We start from the raw sequence: 23,502 nt of genomic DNA on the forward strand, positions 1-23,502 counted from the left end.
TGAAAATTTCGGGAATGGGCCTAATTCATACATTTTGAATGCGGATATGATAAAATCACTGAATTTCGATGTTTTTTATGTATCAGTTTCTCACGCCAAAGAAAATATTTTTTTTTCCAGTTATCAAACCCACATCCTACAGCAAAAACAAATATTGACAAAGGTATTCCCAAGAAACAACTGATTGCAGTGAACATTTTGACCACCTTGCAAATTTCAGAAATGAATAAAAGTTTGATTTTTTATTATTATCGTTCAGTTCAGGTTTGTGTCTTCATATAGAAAGATTCAACAGGTGAGGAAATTGCAATATTACTATCAGACATTGAGGGACTACTCAGAATTGGTTGTTGGTTGTTGGTATAACAACTTGACTTTTTGAGGATGAGTAACAAATGCGAGATAAATAGATAATTACATTGATGGTGGAGTCTTGCTGAGGCTATTCTGCTCAACCATCAGAGGGGCTTAGCCTCAAAAGAAATTATACAGTGAAGCTTTTTTATCAATCATGGTTGACTGCTTCATCAGAGAGATTACATGTATGATTTGGGACATGATATTGTTTCGTTTGGAAAAGAAGTAAATTCAATGATATGTCATGTGTGAAGTGGTTCAGTTTTGTTCTGTTGAGTCTTTCTGTTTGAAAAGGAATCTTTCTTCACTTCAAATTTGGTGGTATCAGATTATGACTTCATATACATCATGTGTGCCTCCATGAATTTTTTTTGTTCAACCGAAATTCATCAAACTCAAAATTCATTCTTTCCCAAATTCACTGAAAATAATTGAAAATCATTTTCACATAGTGACGTGCATATATGCTTAATTCAATAACTCCAATTCTAAACTATTCTAAACATATTTCTCATCTACTCAGCACTCTGTGAGAAATGGGTAAATACAGGGTGTTGATTAAGTATGTACCATGAATTCAACAGATGATTTTTTAGGTAATTTCAAAACGAAATGTTCATATAAACATGTGTCCGCAAATCCTTCGTTCTCAAGATACAGGATGTTAAAATAAAAATAAAAAAAAGTTATTCGTAAATATCTCAAATATCCTTTACCTAATTTTGTTGTGATTTGGCAATCGAATTTACAACATTAAGGAGCTGATTTATCCCGAACATGATTCAAGTTATTGAGTCCAGTGGCGTCTCGAGCGGGATTTGAACACATATTTTTGACTTAAAAATGTACGCCACTGACTTTTGTGCAATTTTCATCATTTTTTTGGATTGAACAATTAGAAATACAACTTTTTTGTCTCTTGAATTTTTTTCGTATCTTGCTTAGTTTTTAAGAAAAAAAGTTGACCTAACTGCATATCCCTGGACCTCACAAGGAATAATATGGGAAATCAAATGTAAAACATTTGTAAAACATGGTTCAATTTACTAACAGTGAAATGGCAGATATGCATTTCTGTTCTGGAATGGCTCACGGAAACTCGAATGTTGCAAGACGCATTTACCATGAAAGATTTCCTCACCGTGTAGTGCCTAATAGAAGAACTTTTGAACGTCTCTAAGCACGACTTTCTGATACAGGCAGCTTTAAAAGATCGCAGTTGTCATTGGGAGGCCTGCAACGGTGCGAACAGTTCGAATTGAAGAAGCTGTTTTAAATGACATTGGAGTAAATCCTCATACCAATACTCGAAAAATAGCTGAAGAACTGTATATTACCCATGTCACAGTGTGGCAGATTTTAAGAGCCCAGCAGCTATATCCCTATCACATGCAACGTGTGCAAGCTCTATTGCCCAAATATTTGCCTGTAAGACTAGCTTTTTCTAATTGGCTACGCGGTAAAATAAGAAGAAATCCAGGTTTCACAAGTCGAATATTGTTTACAGATGAAGTTTGTTTTTCTCGCAATTCAATTATTTACTTCCACAACAATCACATTGGGGCCGAAAACAATCCACACGCCTTGATAGAAAATAATTTTCCAAGAACAGTTTTCTTTTAATATTTGGGTTGGAATTTTCGGTGACCATCTCATTGGGCCTCACTTCCTTCCACCTAGACTTAATGGAGAAAAATACCGAAGGTTTTTAGAATCTGTTTCACCTGGACTTTTAGAAGAAATCCCAGTCATGAAAAGATTCCGTATGTGGTACATGCACGATGAGGCTCCACCACACTTTAGTGTAGTGGCACGGCAGTTTTTGGATTAAAATTACCATAATTGCTGGATTAGGAGAGCAGGACCACACCTCTGGCCACCTCGCTCGCCCGAAATGAATCCCTCAGATTATTTTTACTGGGGGACACATCAAAGCGTTGGTATTCAAAACTGCTATTCAAAGTAAAGAGGATTTGCGGAATAAAATCATTAATTCATCTGAAATAATGAAAAATACGCCAGGTATTTTCAGAAGAGTGCGAAATTCAATGATGCGGCGGCTAGACGGTTGTATTGAAGCTGAAGGAGGCCATTTCCAACACTTAATTTAGTGCAATTCGTTAGTCTAGATGTTAATGTTATTTAATATTTGTTGTTATTGTTACATAATTAGTAATGAAAGATTGTAAAAATAATAATTTCAAAAAGAAACATTCAATTCCCCATATTATACTTTGTGAGGTCCAGGGATATGCAATATACAAAAAGTTGTATTTCTAATTGTTTTACCCTAAGAAATGATAAATATGGCACAATGGCGTACCTTTTTGAGTCAAAAATATTCGTTCAAATCCCGCTCGAGACGCCACTGGAATTAATAAATTGAATCACGTTCGGGCTAAATTAGCTCCTTAATGTTATAAATACCATTGCCCAATTACAACAAAATTAGGTAAAGAATATTTAAGATCTTTACGAATAACTTTTTTTTTATTTCTGTATTCTGTATCTTTCTATATCTTTATTTTTGTATCTTGAGAACGAAGGATTTGCGGACCCATGTTTATGTGAACATTTCGTCATGAAATTACCTAAAGAATTTTCTGTTGAATTTATGGTACATACTTAATTAACAGCCTGTAAACGCAAGCACTGTTCCAGAAAACCAGAAACGGAAAACTTTTCTAGACGTGAGTTTCACCTAGAAAGTTGACGTCTTCAGAACATGACACCTGATTGATTGATTTGTGAGACGCACGTCAGAAAGAGTGCTGCAGTTCTGTTGTCTGGGAACAGTGCTTGTTTCTGAGAGGCTGGACGTCTCTCTCTCATTAGAAATAGATACAAAATGAAAACTGTTTCTCAAACAACTGAAAGAAATATTTTTGGTCACTGTCAATTTCAGCTGCCATTTTTCTTTAATAAAAGTTTCTCGCAATTTGAAAATGAAGTTTTTTCTTTCTTATATTTTTTTAAACAATTTTCTCTCATCCTACGTAACAATTGGAATGCTGCGTCATATTTATTAAACCGCCAACATTTCTTCTTTGATATTGGAGATAATTTTGCAATTTTACTGTCAAAGTTAATGAGACAGTTCAGATACTTGGCCTTTATTGAGAAAATTTATACGATTAGTGAGAAAACAATAATTTTGATTCCAGGAGTAGTACATTTGATTTTTGAAGTTTCAGTGTAGACACAAATTTTATAGGATTGTTTCACTTTTTGAAAATCATCGATTATTTTTCATTGAGATATTTTGAAAATTATTTTTTCACTACCTATAAAATGTAATAGGAACATGCCCAAAAAATTCATGTCTCTTCAAAACAGAGAAGGATGTCTACAAGTAAAATTTGACTTTATCATATTAAAAAAACCCATACAACAATTCGGATCCAAATATCATTCAAATTTGAACAAATATCAGAAAAATACATCGTATTTCAAAAATGAAAGCCTGTGGGATTCATACTTATTTGAACATTTTATCTTTAAACTACTTGTGGAGTCCTTCTGTGAAATATCAGACACTTCAAAAAATACCTCGTCTTCAAACTACTTGTGGAGTCATTCTGAGAAATATCAGACACTTCAAAAAATACTTCGTCTCAATCAGCTTATCTATTTCAGAATTTCATCCAATATGTCTGAAGCTAAGACAAACATCGTCAAATTGTTTGAACGTCCAAGAGAACTTGTTATCATGCCTAAGGGAAAAGATAATACAGTTTTTGATGTACCCCCGTCTTATTTGGTGAGTCTAAATTCATGATTACATTATTACCATTGAAAAAACCTAAGCTTATAGCCTCATTTTTGGAAATTCAGGATGTTTCCTAGCTACGGTAAGAAACTTCGGAGGGTGATTCGTTGTATTCTTTTAAGAAAAGAAGTTCACATGTTTGAAGTTTGATAAAACGGTATCTATAAAATATCATGAATATCCTCAAACCAATTTGATTGAAATTTGCTAAAGTTATTTGTAGTAGGAAGGCGCTTATTTAACCCAACTTAGAGTTTTCCTTTTCAATTATTCGATTCCTCAAGTCACTCACATCTGTGTTTTATACACTAAAGCCTTCAGATGACCCCATGAATAGAAATCTAGAGAATTCATATCAGGACTACGAGCTGGCCAATTTTGAGGTTCTGCACGTCCAATCCAGCGATTACGGCCGATGATATCGAGATGCTAATGAGCAAAAGCACTCAAATGAGCTGGGGTCCCGTCGTGCATTAACTACATATTGCCTCTCATAAGTCTTGGCACTTCTTCTGAAAAAATGGGTAAATAATCTCGTGAAAAGTCCATGTAAGATTCACCTGTTGATGTTGTTGAAGAAATGTGCCATTCAGGTAGTCACCAACAATTCATGATGAATTTCATTAGTTCGACGTACGACCTAATGAATCACCCTTAGAAGTTTCGTACCGCAGTTAGGAAATACCCTGTATCATGAACAGATATGACAATATAACATATTTGGTTGTACACAAAAAACTCAATACGACATTCTTCCACAGCCTGATCAATACAAGAATCTTGGAACTCAGATTGTCAATAAATTCGGAGAAGAAGCTACCAAAAAGGTCCCTGTGAGAGACATCCCAATTCCGTCACTCGGAGAAATTCTGGACCTTCCTCGCGATCAAAACTTTTCTCTGTTCATCCCTAAGCATGCTAGAATAGCTGGACGACTCATAGAGATATACATGGGTGAGTTTCTCTGTCATTTGGTATCCACTTTTAATGTTCCGCATTTCGAGAGTGCCTAATTTTTGGAAAAAATCGTTTTGGCTTTCTCCATTTTCAAATGCTAATGAAGTTTTAACAAAGATTTGCAGCACAAAAATGTCTTTCTGGGACAAAGTGGAAAAGAACTCCGTTTGAAATAACTACTTTCACAGGAAAATTAAATAACAAGAATAAAAAAGACCTCTCCAAACAACTACTCTCATAATAACCTGAAAATTACATTTTTCATCTAGTTTATTTTTGGAACATCCGCTATAAACAACGTGATATATGAAAAATCATTTCTGACGTGAGAAATAATAAGCATGCAACAGTCGGAAGATCGATATTAGAATGCAGTATTCGTTTATTTTTCCGAGATTTTCATTTAACGAACCAGGTATTGCGTGAAAGTGACACTATTTTTATCTGAGTTTGAAAGTCGTCGACCTTTGAAATCTTCCTGACGTTTCGCTGGCTCGCCTCACATGAAAAAGACGAACTCCTATATTCTACGCCACGGATTCAACAGGCTTCTTTGGTGAAATTAGGGACTTGACTCTGGAGCAGACAGATATTCTGGCCAGCTGAAAAAAATCTATTTTTCCGATAATCAGCTATCGCCCCCATACGAACGACAACTCTCAGAAGTTGAGGAACTTCTGCGAGCTAAGGACTAACTAGGTCTCACCCTTTCAACGTGTGATTCCTACGATGTTTCTTTGTTTACCAATGTCCCACTGGAAGGCTCTCTGAGAAAGCTAGCCTACTTGTTTCCAAGTGATATCATCCGACTCTATGTTTTACTGAAGGATTCTTTCAATGGAGGGAAACCTTCTTTGAACAATAAGGTAATGTGGCGATGAGAAGCTCACTGAGCCAAGTGATAGCCAACTTTTTCAAGGGACGTTTTGAAGAGAAGGCAATTGACGCCTCTGATTTAAAAACCTTGCGGCTATGTTACGTGGATGAAATCTTCCACGTCTGGAAACTTGAAGGGAACGCTCTGAAATCTAAGTCTTTTCCTAAACCACTTGAACGACCAACACTTTAGCATCAAGTTTACCATGTAGACTGAAGAGGACCAGCGGATAACATTCCTAGATGTATTAATCAAACGATGTGACGCTAGACTTTCCACAAATTTGACTTAAAACCCACGCACACAGATAGGTAGCTGGACGCACTATCAAACTACCATCCTAGTCAAAAGAGAGGAGAGTCACCTCTACTCTTACTGAACGGGGTCGCCAGGGCCATAAAACTGAAGAGGTCCACGGTTCAAAACGGGAACGGTGAAGCACAACATTGAAAATGTTTTCAAACTCACCGAAGATACAATAAAGCCTCAGGTTGGCTGAAGACAAAAAAGGCCCACTATCAGCAATAGTAGTGTATTGTATACTATGCATTTGTGAAAAGGTATACTTCGGAACCACCAAAAGATTCATGGGAACAAGGCTGAAGAAGCATGGAAGAAACTGTTGACTAATCCAAAAGGACAAGTCGACTGTGGCGAAATATGCACTCAGTGAAGGAAATCACAGGATTCTGTTTGAAAACACGAAACTGATTGCCCCAACCATCTGATACGGGATAGGGATCCACAACCGGTTCTGGTGCAGATGTTTTCAGTCTCAGCCCCAAAACAGAGGAATCAACCTGTCTAGGACCTATGCGACCGTATTTCAAGCAGGAATTCACGCTATTGATTGTGTGCAATGGAAATAATAATGAACATGAAGACATTTTAAAAATTAACGACTTTAGAACCCGAATAAAAATAGTGACACTGAAAACATTGGCCTCGAAAGCCCTAACGATTTTGTATTCAGTTGAAGTCTCATAAAATAGTGTAACTGGAATAAAGTCAAACTCGAATAGTACATTTTTCCCATAGATAAAAATCATCTTGAATATTAGATGACGAAACTAGCGTCACGAAAAGAGCTGTCACAGTTCTCCTTTTCAGAATCTTCACCTAAGGAACTCAAGGTGAAAAGAAAATTCCACTGATGGCAGAAGTCATTTTGAAAAAATATATCTTCGTACCTGTGAATGATAATAATGTTCAATCACAATGAATATTTTGTGCAGGTATGCGAAACGTGGACGAACTCCTGTCAGTGGCAGTTTACACCAGAGACCGCGTCAATCCTTACCTTTTCAACTACTGTCTATCCGTTGCTTTGCTGCATCGTCCTGATACGCAGGACATTGATTTGCCGTCCTTTGTCCACTCATTTCCAGACAAGTACATTGACGGAAAAGTATTTGCCAGAGCTAGAGAGGAAGCCAACATCGTTCCTACACTATCAAGGGTAAGTGTATAGTTGAAAAATGAGAAAAGTGATGTATTAGTTGTTTGAATCGAGATTTTTTTTAACCAGAGAATAGACAACGTGACGTAACGTCTAATAGGTACACATGCGAGAATGTAAGTTATTGAGTGAGTACATATGCGCAAGTTCGAACGCCGAGTAGTTCGACAGCAAGGAAAGCGTCGAATGAACAGGTGAAATAAGTATGATAATTATGAAGTTCAGTTGGAGTACAGTGTTCGAGTTTCATTATCAATGAAGTTTTTCAATTTCAACAGACGTATCACTCATTTATTCGTCAAGAACTCTCCTATTGATATGGTATGAATAGTTGGTAAAATTATTGACGGAAGAACAAGTAGTATTCTGAAAAAAAAAAAGATTGTAGCTGATATATCACTGTATAATAGTAACAAAAATATTCTTTATTACACTAAATACCACGTAACACTTCAGTTTCAAATCCACATGTGCATTTAAAAAAAAAAAAACTGGTTTCTGCCCAACAATGCTTTTGAAGAAATATTTTGACCACAACCCAAGTAGGAGTTATGTAGGTTCATCTTGTAAAGTTTGTTATTTTTTCATGAAGACAGCTAATTTCAATTGGTTTCAGTCGATGATGGATGTCGTTGTAGATTTTATAAACAATATGAATGAAACCATATTGAAATAGGGATGATCTGAGAGGTGAAAGAATCAAGTGATCGGTTCTTCATTTTATTTGAAGTCACTGATAGATTAGACACCATATGCTAGATAATCGAGCAAAAATCAGGACGGAATGATAGCAAACGGAGAAATAATGGAGTTCTTTTAGTCATATAGTGGAAAATAAGAAAATGTATTCTACACAATTGAATATGCAGATGACATAGTTATCTTGCAGACCGGCAAATTTGTGAACACACTGTACGAAAGAGCGCAGGATGGGCTCAAAATAATAGAACCTTGGTGTAAGGAACACTCACTGTCGATCAATCCCAAGATGACTGAGATGGTCCTTTTCACCAGGAAAAGAAGTTTATCGGGCTTAAAACCTCCCGAAATCTCCAAAGCAAACTAAATTTCTCTGAAGAGGTGAAATATCTTGGTACTATCCTCGACAGGAAGCTAACAGGGAACTCTCACCTACAGAGTAGACCAAAAAGGGTATATGTGGCTTATGAGCAATGTCGGAGGACAGTGGAACGCGCATGGGGACTTTTACCTCATGCGGTCACCTGGATCTACACTGTAATAATAAGGCCTATGTTAACGTACGGAGCCATTGCATGGGGACCAAAACTACAAGCAAGGGCCATCCATAATTATATCAAATACAGCGACTGGCTTGTTTAAAAATAACAGGAGCCATGAGAACAACACCAACCGCGGCAATGGAATTAATTATGGGTCTGACCCCTCTGGACCTGTACGATTGCGCATGGCTGGTGTAAACCTCGAAGTAGGAATGGGTCAATTGAGGCTGCGCAACTGGCGAGAAGCGCTTACTGCGCAACCTCTGTTGCAGGCAACCAGTGATGCAATTGAACCCAGGTTCGTATTTATTAAATCCTACAAAATACAAATAAAACAGAACACAGAGTAAGATGCTACAAATGCAATACGCATATCTAGAGACGGCTCAAAAACCAAAGAAGGCTCAGGATGTGGAGTGTACTCCAGATCACCAAGCCTAAAGATCAAGTGGGGAATGAGAAAAATACCAGCGTGGTCCAAAAAGAACTGGCTGGTATCTCAACAGTCACAAAAGAAATAACCAGGAAAGGAGTTTCTGGCAAAAACATAACAATCTGTACCGACAGCAGATAAGCTCTATTAGCCTTGAACAGACAACGTGTTACCTCAGAGCTAGTACTAGATTGCCACCAAGATTTAGTCAAAGCCTCGATAGATCAAAACATTATCCTGGGGTGGGTTAAAGGGCACGAAAGAAGTAAAGGTAATTGCGTTGCCAACTCTTTAGCCAAGGAAGCGGCTGGACTAAGAATTTTAGGACCCGGTGGCACCTACGGCCTGATGACTTCGACAGTTGCGGAACTAGCCAAATGTTACAACCATGCTCAATCCTTGAAGGATCATAGAGAAAGAGAGAGAATACGGAAAGAAAAGAAAAGAGAACCAAAAGGTATCCTTGAAACAACGACAGCAATAACAAATAATGAAAAAAAACAGTGGGAGACATTACTGTGGAATCAACTGGAACAGAAGAAAATGAAAATAAAAAAGGAATTGAAGAAAACAAAAATGCCAAAGGTGAGATGAAAAATTTTCCACAAAAATTACCGTGAAACTGAAGAAGTCCGAGGCCAAGGACAAACTTTCAACAGTCGAGTGAAAGGAATTGGTAAAAATCAACGAGCTCATAATGCAAAAAATGGAAGAAAAAATCAACAGGCCGAAAGACGAATAGGAGAATACACATATGGTTCGCCTGCATTGACGAAGACATCAACAGAGACAAGACACTCACCACGTAAATCCCTGAAGCCTACATTGTGGGAAATGTGATTCAATAGCCTAGCTCAATAGAGGAAGAAAGGACCCCTGCTTCAGTCCTAGTATTGCGAGGCCTAGCACTGAGTAGGTTTTGTTACGTTTACAAATTTTTGGCGACTTTTCAGGTCACCAATATCGGTAATGTGACACATCATATGTTTACTTTTTAGTTCAACGGTGAGCAACAGGCGGACCGCGGTCCGCAAACGGAACGCGAAAGGTCGAACCACGGACCGACAAATATTGTAATATGTTGTATACCAAGTATAAATTAATACATAGATGAGGTATACTATACCTTTATCAATTAAAATAATATTTTTGAGTCACATATAATTCAACTTAGTACTTATTTCACTTCAATAAGTTGCCTAGTTAACTTATTTTACAAGTAGGTACCTACAACTGATATGGTTTGATTACTTTCCTATCTAGCCTGTGTGTGTTCGAGCGAATTAGTTGATGTGGCGGCAGAATGGACCGATATGGCTGCCAAATTGTTGAATTTGTCAAAGGCATCACTTCAAATCGAGATAATTGATTTGCAAGAAGATTTGTCTTTGCAAATGTATAAAACGGTATCCATTGAAGAATTTTGGGCCAAACATGAAAATTGCAAGAAACTAGCTATAAATTTAGTCAGTATGTTTGGCTCAAAAATACATTTTTTGAAATTGTTCAAGATTAACGGACGCCCACCTAGAAGACATACTTGAATTTGCTGTTCCTGTCGATAACCAAACTATAAAAAACTCGCTCAAGACCGTCGATGTAGTTTCTCGCATTAATTTTAGTTCTTGTGTTTTATTTGACTTGAAACCAAAATAATACATAGGTAGCACCTAATTATTATCAGTTGTTTTTTTCTGGACTTCGTTAAAATTTTCCCACAGTAGCCGGACCCCACCCAAAGCTACTTACTTCCACCTCAACTATATACAATGCTATTGTCAAAACATTCATATGAAAGTCTTTCATTTTCCACTTCAGATCCATTTCACTCTCCATTTCAGGACCCAATTGAAATCCCTAAAGATTATACAGCCTCCGACTTGGACCCTGAACACCGCATCGCCTATTTTAGAGAAGACATAGGAGTCAATCTTCATCATTGGCACTGGCACTTGATCTACCCCTTCAACGGCCCCATCGAAATTGTTAACAAGAACAGACGGGGAGAACTGTTTTTCTACATGCACCAACAAATTGTCGCAAGGTTAGTTGACACCAGTGATCATTTCTCAATCACGAAATAGTGGTTACTATTTTATGATCTATCAAATTTTTTCATTCATCTCTCACTGCGGATGCATTTAAAATCGCTCAACTTACTGATGCGAATATCATGATATGACAAAACCAACATTTGTTTGCAAGTACAATTAATAATGACCCAATGTTCGAATATATGGACAAAGTACGTAAATGACTAAAACCGTATTTTTCAACAGAAGGAATTCATTGTTAAAATCTATCATGCCTTGGAATGAGACCGCAGGGCCAGCATCCGAGTCACTCGACTGATTTGGCACGGCTAGAGGCATTTACTGTACATTGCGCATTCTTTCCGATTTTGATGAAATTGCAAGTATTCGGGGTAATTTTTTTATTCTGATTAAAAGTATCTTGTTAGTATTGATTAGGATAATGATATTTCTGGAATATTGATATTCAGGGTAGAGTTTCAATTGAAAGATTGTTTTCTTATTATCGTGAGGTTATGTGGATCAGTGAAGTGTACCTTTTCGGTCTCTTGTACTTGTTTATTGAAATGGTGAGTTTAATTTGATTCACATATCTTCTGAGTTGTCTCAGTGAAGTTAGGGTCAAGTTACTGTTATAGTTATAGTATCAAATTGAAGCGTTGAAATTTTGTAGAACAGGTGAATTATGAGAATGGTGAATAATTAGGCTCTGGTCACATATGATTCAGAATAATGACCTCTCAAAGTCAATTTGATGGCTGTAAGTGAAACTTTGTTTTAGTGGACTAGCCTTCAATTTTGCATCATTTTATCATTTTGAAGCAGGCTTGTCTGGCTATCTGTGGTGTCATCAGTAACACACCGTCAGTTGCCATAGAGAACCTTCTAAATCTACCTCCCCTCCACAATTTTCTGAAGAGTGAGGCTAGATGGACTGCGTATAGACTTGTGCACATTGTCAACTGCACAAATCAATCTACAAACTACAAATTACCTGTTTCCGAGTAGAGAGGACTGGATTCTCTGGGAGAAGGAAATATTAAGAGCAGATAGTTGTTGGTTCACAAATGGATCAAAATACTATCAGGCTCCGGAGCAGATGTTTCCAGTTGCAGACCCTGGACAGAGAAATCAACCTGCCTAGGGACCTATGTGGCTATATTTCAAGCGGAAATCTATGCTATTGAATTGTGTGCGGAGAGCCTGGCAGAATTCAACCTCATACACAAGTCAATGAAAATTGACGACTTGCCAAAAACGACTTTTTTGGATACAAAGACTGATAGAATTGTCTCTGGTCTGGATTCTTAGCCATATCGGCCTGGCTGCTGAATCCCTTGCAAAGGAGGGTGCTGCAGGCAGATTCATTGGACCAGCTCTGCCAAAAACAAACAGTTGTTGGACTACAGTAGGGATGAACTACGATGTCTGTTTGAAAAATGATGAAACAGCAGAACACAGAGAAATCTTTCACAGTAATTTGATCTGATACCCTTTCATGAAAGTACGGAATTGACATCTGGTTTCTATCAACAATTATCCAAGAAAACATGTTTTCAAAGCTCCCTCTAGCAATAAATGTTCAAAATGTTTATCATTCACTTCCTGACTCTGAACTCTATTTAGAAATTTATTTCACACATGACAAAAGTATATGTAGGTAAATTAATTTGAAAAAATAAACATCATGTAGAATGCATTACATAATTAATTTAGGTTTAATTTGATTCAATTTGACTCAATTCATGCCGATTCATTGTTTACCGAAAAGGATTGCTTTCGTTTTATTTTTAAACGCAGAAAAAGATAGTGATTTCAATCCGTCGGACATAGGAATTCTGAACTTTTTGGATCCTGGAAGAAGTTTCTTGATCAAGGCATGGGTCATAGATACTATTACCGTAGTTGAAAATTGATAAAATGAGTGTATCACATAGTTGAATTTTCAAATGTTTAGTCAAGTAGTGTCTGTGTGGGTATAGATGTTTTAGTAAACCATATGCTCTCGGAATCAGAGAGTTAATATGGCTAGTGAATCTCAAATTTCGATCTAATGTCAACCCCAAGCATTTTATTTTATCGCTATATTCCAATTTGTGATTATTGATAAAAATTGAGGAATTATCTATGGCCCTACTCCTGTCCCTCTTATCACCATGATGATTTATTTGGGTGGATGTTCAAACAGTGATTTCTTGATATTTTCAATAGGTTATCTTTATCATTATTCAAAAAGTGTTCAGCGGATAAAAATTCATCAATTTTCGCGGAAAAAATCAGATTGGTATCATCAGCATAGGTATGCATTTGAAAATTCTTCAGTATTTTGGAAAAATCAGAAGTGTAAATAATAAATAGGAGAGGTGCAAGTATATATCCCTGAGGTGCCCCATGTATTACGTTCAGTTCTGATAATGAGTTATTATTGATGAGAACACGCTGTGTTTTATTACTGAGGAAAGATTTGAAAAAAGATTGACTTTTCTCATCGAATCCGTAATAACAAAGTTTTGCACATAGTAAAGCATGGTTCATTGTATCAAATGCTTTCTTATAATCAAGTGAAACTAACAGAGTTACTTCATTTTTATCATATGAATGTATAATACCATCGGTAATATTAAAAAGAGTACTTGTGGTACCATAATTTTGTCTAAAGCCTGACTGCGTGATATGGAGAATACGGTTATTATTGACTAAGGTATACGTTTGTTCATAAACTGCTTTTTCGAATACATTTGAGAGTGACGGTAAAATATTAATAGGTCTCAAGTCATTGAATGTTTCTGGTTTGCATATTTTTTGGCGAAGTTTAGCAAAGCGCTATTTTTCCACCCAACCACGTAGATGATAATTGATGATGATTAATTTCCACAATTTAATTCAAGAGGCGTTTTACTACACGGTAGTTTCATCAATTGACTTGAGACCAGTACCAAGAGTACTGGTAGTAGTCTGCTATCATCATGTTGAGGTCAAAAACTCCTCAAATCACCCTCGTAATTCTTCACGCTAGACCAACATCCGTCACTTCTAAAATAATTGTAGCCATTCATGGTCATTCAGTCCAATACCATTCCAGAAGACACTACAATTCACATATGATTCATATCTGTTTCCTGTCAAACGTTGCTTTGTTTTACAGATATAATTTCGAGCGTCTCTGCCACAAACTCAAACGAGTTGAACGATTCATAGACTTCCGGGCGGAAATTCCCGAAGCGTATTTCTCAAAATTGGATAGCTTGGTGGCAAGCAGAACTTGGCCAGCTCGTGTAGCCAATCAGAAACTCAGTAACTTGAGGAGAGAAGCGGATCAAATAGTTGTTGATATCGACGATATGGAACGGTGGAGGGATAGGATATTTAATGCCATCAATACTGGTATTGTTAAAAATGTGAGTATTATCGCTGAGGAACACATACAATTTTGGACCGAGTTCTATGTTCACAGAATGGTTCTCAAGTCCAAAGTCTAGACCTAATTCTATTCATATACTGCTAATTTGATTGTAATTCATATAAATTGAATATTTAACTGAGGACTTTGTTAAAACTTCTAGAAGAAATAGACCATGAAAGACTAACACCATTTTGCAACATCCAGATTATATTATCCTCTACACAACATAGATCTACCACTTAATTTTTGTCATTATGGTATAGAAAAACACCTCTGGAATGGTATTCCATTTATTCATGGAATAGAGAATGAAAAGTTCTCCTGAATTAGAGTAATGATAAAACATGCTTTTCCTGGACATGGGGTAATGTAACACAGAATTCTCCCAAGGTTCCTTTCTGCGACCATTGCCGTCCCTGCTTCACATCAATGATTCAACAGAAAATGTTCCTCAAGCCTCAACGACAATGTTTGCTGGCGATACCCTTTTTTTTAACGTATTCCAAAAATACTTTATTGTGAGATTTTCACTAAATTGTTTTACAAAAACGTTTTTGTAAAACAATTTAGTGAAAATCTCACAATAAAGTGTTTTTGGAATACGTTAGTTATGGATTTTCATCAAGTATCGGCCGATTCCATCATATACCATTTTTTTGTTGATGGTGGTGATATCGATGAATCAATAAACCATACACTGGTTCTCATGAACCAATGGTCTGAAATAAATCATATGAATTCCTCCAATTCTCGGCTATCTTTCGTGTCTGTTTAGTATTATGCAAAAATGAGTAGTGATTTATTTGTTTCTTGAAAAGTATTAGACTCGAATGAATGGGGCATAGATTGGAGGTATTATTTGAACCCTCACATTTATGTTGAGTAAAAGTAATCAAATAATAATAACAATAATGATTAACAGGCTTTATTGTCGAAAGAATAGATCTTATTGACAAAACGTGTGAGAATAACATAAATATATATGCAAGCATGTACTGAGTGTATCTGATTTGAGACCTATAAAAACACATATACATATACACACACATATACATATGAAAATAGGCTAAAAACAGATGTTTACCACAATAAAGAAAACGTCCACGTGTGTTAAATGTGGTAATCAGGCATAGGAATATAAAAATCAAGAAAAGAAACACACAAAACCTCAAAATGGTATCTACTGGGCTTTCATAAATGTCGGGGTAGGTATAGGCAGTCTGAAATCGTCAGTCAGACAAGTGGAATAGTTAGAGGAGACCAAAGGAAATTCATCTTTATACTTATTTATTGAACAAGCCGTTACTAATATGAAAATGGTACAAACTGTCAAAATATTATTTATGGTAAATATATGCCTACAGGAGTGTTGTTTCATTTGGAAGTACAAGAACAGATTTCATATGGGTTCTACAACATACTCCCCAGAAGGGAATGTCATATGTTAAGTGTGAGTCTACTAGTGAATAGTAGCTGCAGAAGATCCAAATTCTCCAGAAGATATTCTTTCCGCATTACAACCCGGAGAAAGTTTTTTATTGAGTATTCTGATGTGATCTTCAAATCATAAGTCGTTATCTATGATAATACCCAGGAATTTGCTGCCTAATTCATTCTCGATAACACATTCATTGATAGTTGTTGGGAAGTTATCAATAGAACTTCGAAAATACATTAAATTAGTCTTGTTGATATTCAAAGATGAAAGATTGGCATCGCAACAGTCCTTAATAATCCTGATGTATGAAAATATAACCTTGTGAAAAACTGAGGTAGTTTTGCTGTGCCATAATATTGTGGTGTCATCTGTGAATAACGTTCAACGATGTCAGATGATTTATATTCAAAATAAAGATAATGAGACCAAGAATAGACCCCTGAGGGACTCCATTATTTATACTAGCTGCAGTTGATAATGAAGTAGGCATTTTAACTAGTCAACTTCTATGGGAGAGGTGAGATTAAAACTCCTTATGAGTTATTCCATCAATGCCATAAAGATTGGGACATTTTTCGGATTGAAAAAGTGTATGACATAGTTGTGGTTTCCCTGATATCATTCAAAACTTCACTTTCCACAATTTGACAGTTCATCGCTGTCAATTACAGTAACTATTTCCGTTTCAACGTAAATTATTTTCAAGGATAAGGGGCAAGACATAGAACTCACGGAATTCGAAGGAATTGACGTCTTAGGAAATATAGTGGAAGCTACTATTCTTTCTCCAAACAAAGCTTTCTACGGAGACCTTCACAACATGGGGCACGTCTTCATTTCGTACGTTCATGATCCAGACAACAGACATCTTGTGAGTTGACAATGACCTGCTGAAAACCTGTGTTTGAATGTTATTTTTGTTGCAGGAACCCGTAGGAATTATGGGGGATCCTGCCACAGATATGCGTGATCCTACATTCTACACATGGCACGCGTACATTGACGATATTTTCCAGAGATTCAAGTCCACCTTGCCCAGATACACCGTGCAACAGGTAAAATAAAGTAGAACGAAAGGGAACTATACTTTCAAATCAAGAAAGTTTATGATTTGTCCATTTATCTTGAATCTTTAAACTTGTTCTCACTGTTTTATTTCTCTTTTGTCGGAAGCCAGTGTCAGCTCTTGTGTTATCTGATGTTGTTCCTGAATCAATGCAGAAAAAAACTGGTTTATAGTTATGATTTGAGTCTACACTGTGTATCATTGAAGCAATTTCATATTTCCTATATATGCTAGAAAAAGAATATTAATTCATGAGAGGTTATCATTTGATGAAAGCACTTAAGAAATGTTGCTTCAAAGAAACAGAGAAAAAAAACACCACTGGTTCTCTACTATAACCAAACTCATATCTTCAATAATGAAGAAGTCAGCAATAGTGCTGAGTTTGATCAGAATATGTTTTCCTGAACAAACAGGGAATTTGAAAACTCATACTTTGATCAAATGCTTCAAAATCACATTCATATCAGTTTGTTTATGGAATTTCGTGAAACATTTCAGCTGAATTTCCCTGGAATCTCTGTGGAACAACTTGCTATCGAAAGTGGAAGCCAGCCCAACATCATCCAGACGTTCTGGCAACAATCCGATGTGGACCTGTCTAGAGGAATGGACTTTCAACCACGTGGATCCATTTTAGTCAGATTCACACATCTCAATCATGCAGATTTCAGCTACAGAATCACTGTGAACAATACCAGCAATGGGGTGAGACAAGGCACTTGCAGAATATTCCTTGCACCCAAGTTCGACGAGAGGGGCAACCCATGGTTGTTCAGGGATCAGAAGCATATGTTCATCGAGATGGATAAGTTCATGGTGAACTGTAAGTTTTTTTCATTCAGTATGAAAAACACTCACATCTCAGTTTGAATGTTAATTCAATCTGTCGTGGATCCAAATGAAAATTTCACAGTAGTGTTATTTTCTGCGATATAGAAACGTAGAAAATTATGAATTCAACAAACAAAACAATGTTTATGGTCGAAAGTTGCTAAAACTCTGATAAGTATGATCTCATGAATACCTGACCTTCAATTGCCCAAGAACCAAAATCAATGCATTTTCTTTCCAAATTCTCTGTAAAATAGAAAGGAAATTTATATTTTCATTTGTTTCAATTATAAGCTGTCATTCAGTATCTCGTAAAAATTCAAAATGAGTGTTAACGATCAAACAATTTGTGCTACTCCACCAGACATTACCGAGCAATCAAATATAGCGATGAATAATTTGCTACCGGCAAAATCAAGAGAAAAATACGAATATAATTTCAAAAATTTTATGAGTTGAACAGAGGTGAAAACCATAACTTCGTTATACAAAAACGTTCTTCTTATTTATTTCGACGATTTAGCAAAAACTTTCATCCAAAATGAACCCCAATAAAATAATTTGTAGGAAATCTTGTCACCAATTTTTAAATCGTTTAATTGAGTTCTGATTGATTGACTGAATGAGTTTATCATCTAAAGTCATGATCTCACACAAATATATTGTACATTCCTTTCTACGTCAGTCGTAGAAAAACTATAGTACTCCATAATCCTTCCCACTCAAGATCTATATCTTCTTTTCATTGAAGTCATTGGTCAGTCTTTTATTTTAAATAAATTTCCGAACCCACCTATTCAGATATGGCCGAACTTCCTGTCCACGAAGCTGAAATGCTGAAATGCGTTCCTAGTGTTATAAATTATCAACAGAATACGTTTGTTCAGTCTACTTTGAACGAGACATAATATTCGTGATGCCGCCAAATATCACCAGCCATAAATCGAATTCAACGCTTAATCTGTTGGACAATTATTGATACCGAAAAACCGGGTGATCGACCCCGATCTTTATGAATAGAATGATAGTTTTCGTTAACTATCATAATGGCAGTTATTATACGACACACACTGTCTTCCGACAGGCCGAGTCTCTTCATATGATGATTCAACGACAGTAACTTGTGTGCCTATTAGGCATCGTAGTTCATCCGTATTGTAGTCCAACAACTATATGTTATCAAGCATCGAAGGGTGAATAAACGCCTTGAAGTGAGTTTATCCTGGAAGATTCTGCCAAAAGTTCATAAATCTTCTTGCCATCCAGGTGTTAAATGTTTCTTTGCCAAAACCTAAAGCAATGCTAATAATAGGTTCCGGTCCGATGAAGCTGCTTACAACACCCTCCTTTGCAATGGAGTCAGCAGCCTCATTGTTTTCCAGGTCAGTTCGGCCAAGAATCCAGACCAGAGACAATTTGTTTAGTCTTTCTATCGAGGAGGGTCGTTTTTGGCAATTTTCTACCATTTTAGACGTTGCTCGGATGGAGCCAAGAGCTTTCAACGCCACTTGTCTGTCCGAGGAGAATATTTCAATATACTCGTGTATGAGGTTGAATTCTACCAATATTTCCGCATACAATTTAATAGCATACATTTCCGCTTGAAATACAGTCGCCTGGGTCCCTAGTCGAGTTGATATCTCTCTCCTGGATCTGCAACTGAAAACACCTGCACCGGACCTTGAAGGTTTTTTGATCCATCCGTGAACCAACAACTTTCTACTCTTAATATTTCCTTCTTCCGGAGGATCCAGTCCTCTCTCCTCCCTCAGCAGGTTGTTATCTCTGGTAACCGATCGAATACAGAGCCTTCGCGGGCCACATTCATCCTTTTTATTTCTGGATTCAATTTTCTATCAATACCACAGATAACGTGTTCGTAAGGAGAAGTACCATCGCCTTTTCTCAACTAATTTTTGATTTTTTCTGAGATTTCTTTTTGAAATTACAACTCGATATTTTTGAATCGAAAAAAAAACGATTACTTATGAAAAATTTCTACTCCAATTGTGAAGAATCTGATTATGTTTCATTTAATTCACCTCGACTATCATTTCCTAAATTGAACCAAAGACGATCAGTAATCCAAACTTTTATACAGAATTAATTTTTCTTCATCCAATTGTCTTCATACTGAAAATCTGCTATCTTTCAGTGAAGCAGGGAAAAAATACAATAGTTCGTTCTTCGAAGGATTCCTCTCTCACCATCCCCTTCAGCCGAACGTTCAGGGATGTCGATACCGACAGACCCACAGGGGGGCAAGAACTTGACAAATACAACTTCTGTGGATGCGGATGGCCGCATCATCTCCTGACTCCCATGGGAACCCCCGAAGGCATGCAGTCCCAGTTGTTTGTTATGATTTCGGATTACGCTGATGATAAGGTGAGTTACATAAAATCCGCATCAAATAATCACTAGCCAACAAATAAGAAAGAAAAATTGCGATTAATATTATAACGGTTATAGCTATTTTCATTTTATACAAAAATTTTCACATATTATAGGGATCAAAACAAGAAGAAAACAATATATTTTGAGAATAACAGATTTTATTTACAATACACTTGAAAAAACATTCAAATGGAGTCTTTTGTGTATAACCATTTTGCTGTTGACTTTCGTTCATATGTTTCATCGTTTTCTCTCATAACAATAATCCCCCATCATTGCTGCATCCCATATGCCTTGGTAACGTTCCTCCATTGTCAGTATATCTGCAAGAAATGGATTTTGAGAGACATGCGACATTGTGCAGTAGCTTTCAATTAGTTCTTCTACAAGTGTTTCGTAATTTTCTACTTTCTTGTTTCCTAAAAACTCCAAAACAATTCTTTCGAAAGAAAGAAAAGTAGTTTTCTAATTTGTGGTCCAACAAATATACCTTCCTTGAGCTTTGCATCACTTAATTTTGAAAAAACGTGTTGAAGATATTTAAACGCATTACCTTCTTTGTCTAATGCTTTTAAAAAATTTTTCATTAACCTCAGTTTAACAAAACGTTTTGGGATTAACAAGAGGTTTATTCTTAACTTTACCTTGACCTGGAATATATTTATCTCTCGGAGGCCATTCTTTAACTTGATAATGACTCTGTGTTGCCCTATGGTTCCAAAGGCAAAAAAAACAGCGAAACTTTGTGAATCAGCCCTGAAGACCTAGTAATAGTCCTGTGACTTTTAGGTCACCACATATTTGCCACTTATACGTATTATAACTTATTGCATTTAGAATAAGTGACATACTTTCGTGTGTTTGCTTCATATCAACTGCATGGGCAAGAGAAATATTGGGAAGAACAGCATTTGAACTTGTTTTAGACGAATCTATAAATAAACGCCATTTGTCTGGGTTATGTGCAAATCCTAATTTTGCCATTACACTATTTGGATGTACAAAAACACACATTTCATCCTGCATAGTAAAAAACGAGGATATCTCATGGTTACGGTTCCTAAATATTGTAACTTTGGTTTTAGGGGCTAGTAAATTCCATTATTGTAATTTAGACCCTAATAGATCATTATTATCTTTGGAAAAGTATAGGTCCCGAACTAGGTCATTCAATTCAGGTTGTTCGATTAAGTGGGATGTTCTTCCTTCATTCAAGGGAAAATAAGGACCGTTTTTTTCTGGCACATCATGGCAACCTGCTTGGCCATCATATATTTCCAAATCTTCCTCCCAATTTGCCGGGGGTGTTGGAACTGGTAAACCTTCTCCATGAAGAACCGGCCTTCTTGCAGAAGGCATATCCTGATATACAATTTTGTGTCTCCTCTTTTTTTGAAAAACCAGTCACAGTGTGTTTCTTCTATAATATTATTCAGATTGGTACTGTAGAGTAATAAGGCAAGTGTCTTACGGCGAAACATCGATGTCTACCAGTTTGAATATCAGTGTTCCATGTAACTGAAATTTTTACTTTTTATTCAGTATATTGTGTCGAAATCCTGTGAATGATATCTGATTCAATTCCATATCGAATGTTTGGAATACAAACAGAGTAGGGAAAAGAACTCAATCAGTATTCATATAGCAGTATTTGTCCCAAAAAAAATGTTTCTTTCGTGCAATTCAATATTTATATGAAAGTAGCTGTTTTGGGAGGGCTTCTCCTTTTAGTTTGTGTGTTTTGTATCAATACGGAGTAGTAGACAGCCAAACCCTTTTAATTTATACATACCTTCCTTTTGAATGCCTCTATCTATTGAAAACCCGCATCAAATTTCTCAGTACCAGTTGGAACGTTTGGAGGCAAAACCCGGAAGCCAACGAAAACATTTAGTTTGGCAGTTCAGATGATTATCGATGGTACAATTGTATATTTATTATCCATACATATCCAACTGTATTGAGCCTTTTTCCTGAGGAACTTAGTCTAGTTGCAAAACATTGAAGTTGATTTGTATTTTCTGTCAATTGCAAGGATGTGTTTCGATAAAACAAGGTTCATCATCACTACTCACGTTGTTCTCTGTTGATTGTTATTCGACAAAGATTTCTGCAGTATTCACTTTGATTGTTCACTTAATTGAAAACAAATGATCAACTTGATATCATGCCCCGAATATGATCAAGAAATTACTTTATTTTTCAGGTGGAACAAACCGTAGAAGGAAACTGCAACCAGGGTTATAGCTTCTGCGGTATCAAAGATAAACTGTACCCAGATCGTCGCCCCATGGGATACCCCTTTGATCGCCAACCACGTAATGGGGTTGATACCCTTCAACAATTCCTAACCCCCAACATGAGGGTGCAAGACGTCGTTGTCAAGTTCACCAACAGAGTATTCAGACCAAAACCAACATAAACAATGAAGACATAAATGTATGATGATGAAAGTTTTGAAATAATATATGAATGAAGCAATTTTAGTTTTTTTTCTGTAGTAAAGTCTTTATTTGTTACTGTGTACTGTAATTCTTCAAATTAATAGTATAAAACAGTTGAAATGATCTGGTGGCAATTTTTTGCTGCGTTACAATATTATTTTACTGATTCCTTCGTCGGTAAAGCTATAGGTAATGATTTTCGAAAGAAATAAGATTGAAGTTAAAAATACAAATGATGTAGCGAAAGTACATGAATGGCGTTATCAGTGGACTGTAATTTTAATTCTAATTAATTTCGATACGAGAGCATCAAAGTTACCTGATAGTTGGAGTTTTCCTCTTGTATAAGCTGCAATGGGTTTTCTCAGGAGCTCCTTTGAAAGGTTTCCAGCTAACTTAACTGTTGATGCATATACTCGTTGACACAACATTCACAAAAGGGATAAATAGCGGTATATCGAGGAGATAGCGAACGAACTGATTATATCGTTTTCAAAACGGTTGCGATTCAACTTCAAAATCATCCAAAACACACTAAATCTTATTTCTTTGCAAGTCATAAAAAAACCATAAACAAAAAACTTTGAATGCTCGGTCTCGCGATGAAGACATCGAACTGAGGTTGGAAATGTTGCTGGTTTTCCGAACAGTATTTTCTTGAAGAAAAATAATATTTCATAATTTGAAATATAATTTCATAAATTAAATCACAACAGTTTGAGAGAAACAAGTATATTCGTTATTGTTCAGTGGAAATAAATATGAGGTACTAGTTTTTACCTTCAATTCTCACT

General features: G+C 36.3%; 1 protein-coding gene across 1 annotated transcript; it reads left to right on the forward strand.

Moving 5' to 3' along the window:
• Positions 1-164: 164 nt before the first annotated feature.
• Positions 165-22,746, forward strand: LOC111502869 (phenoloxidase 1). Its single transcript, XM_023157032.2, has 11 exons — positions 165-295; positions 3,994-4,117; positions 4,888-5,080; positions 7,196-7,419; positions 10,935-11,137; positions 14,272-14,524; positions 16,674-16,838; positions 16,894-17,022; positions 17,535-17,859; positions 20,023-20,255; positions 22,471-22,746. Exons 2-11 carry the CDS (start codon positions 4,007-4,009, stop codon positions 22,684-22,686), a joined length of 2,052 nt encoding a protein of 683 aa, XP_023012800.2. The 5' UTR covers positions 165-295; positions 3,994-4,006; the 3' UTR covers positions 22,687-22,746.
• Positions 22,747-23,502: the final 756 nt, after the last annotated feature.

The sequence above is a fragment of the Leptinotarsa decemlineata genome, unplaced genomic scaffold (assembly GCF_025532065.1).
Source record: "Leptinotarsa decemlineata unplaced genomic scaffold, Ldec_3_MD MMD2_tig00026361_RagTag_RagTag, whole genome shotgun sequence".
NCBI classification, from domain to species: domain Eukaryota; kingdom Metazoa; phylum Arthropoda; class Insecta; order Coleoptera; family Chrysomelidae; genus Leptinotarsa; species Leptinotarsa decemlineata.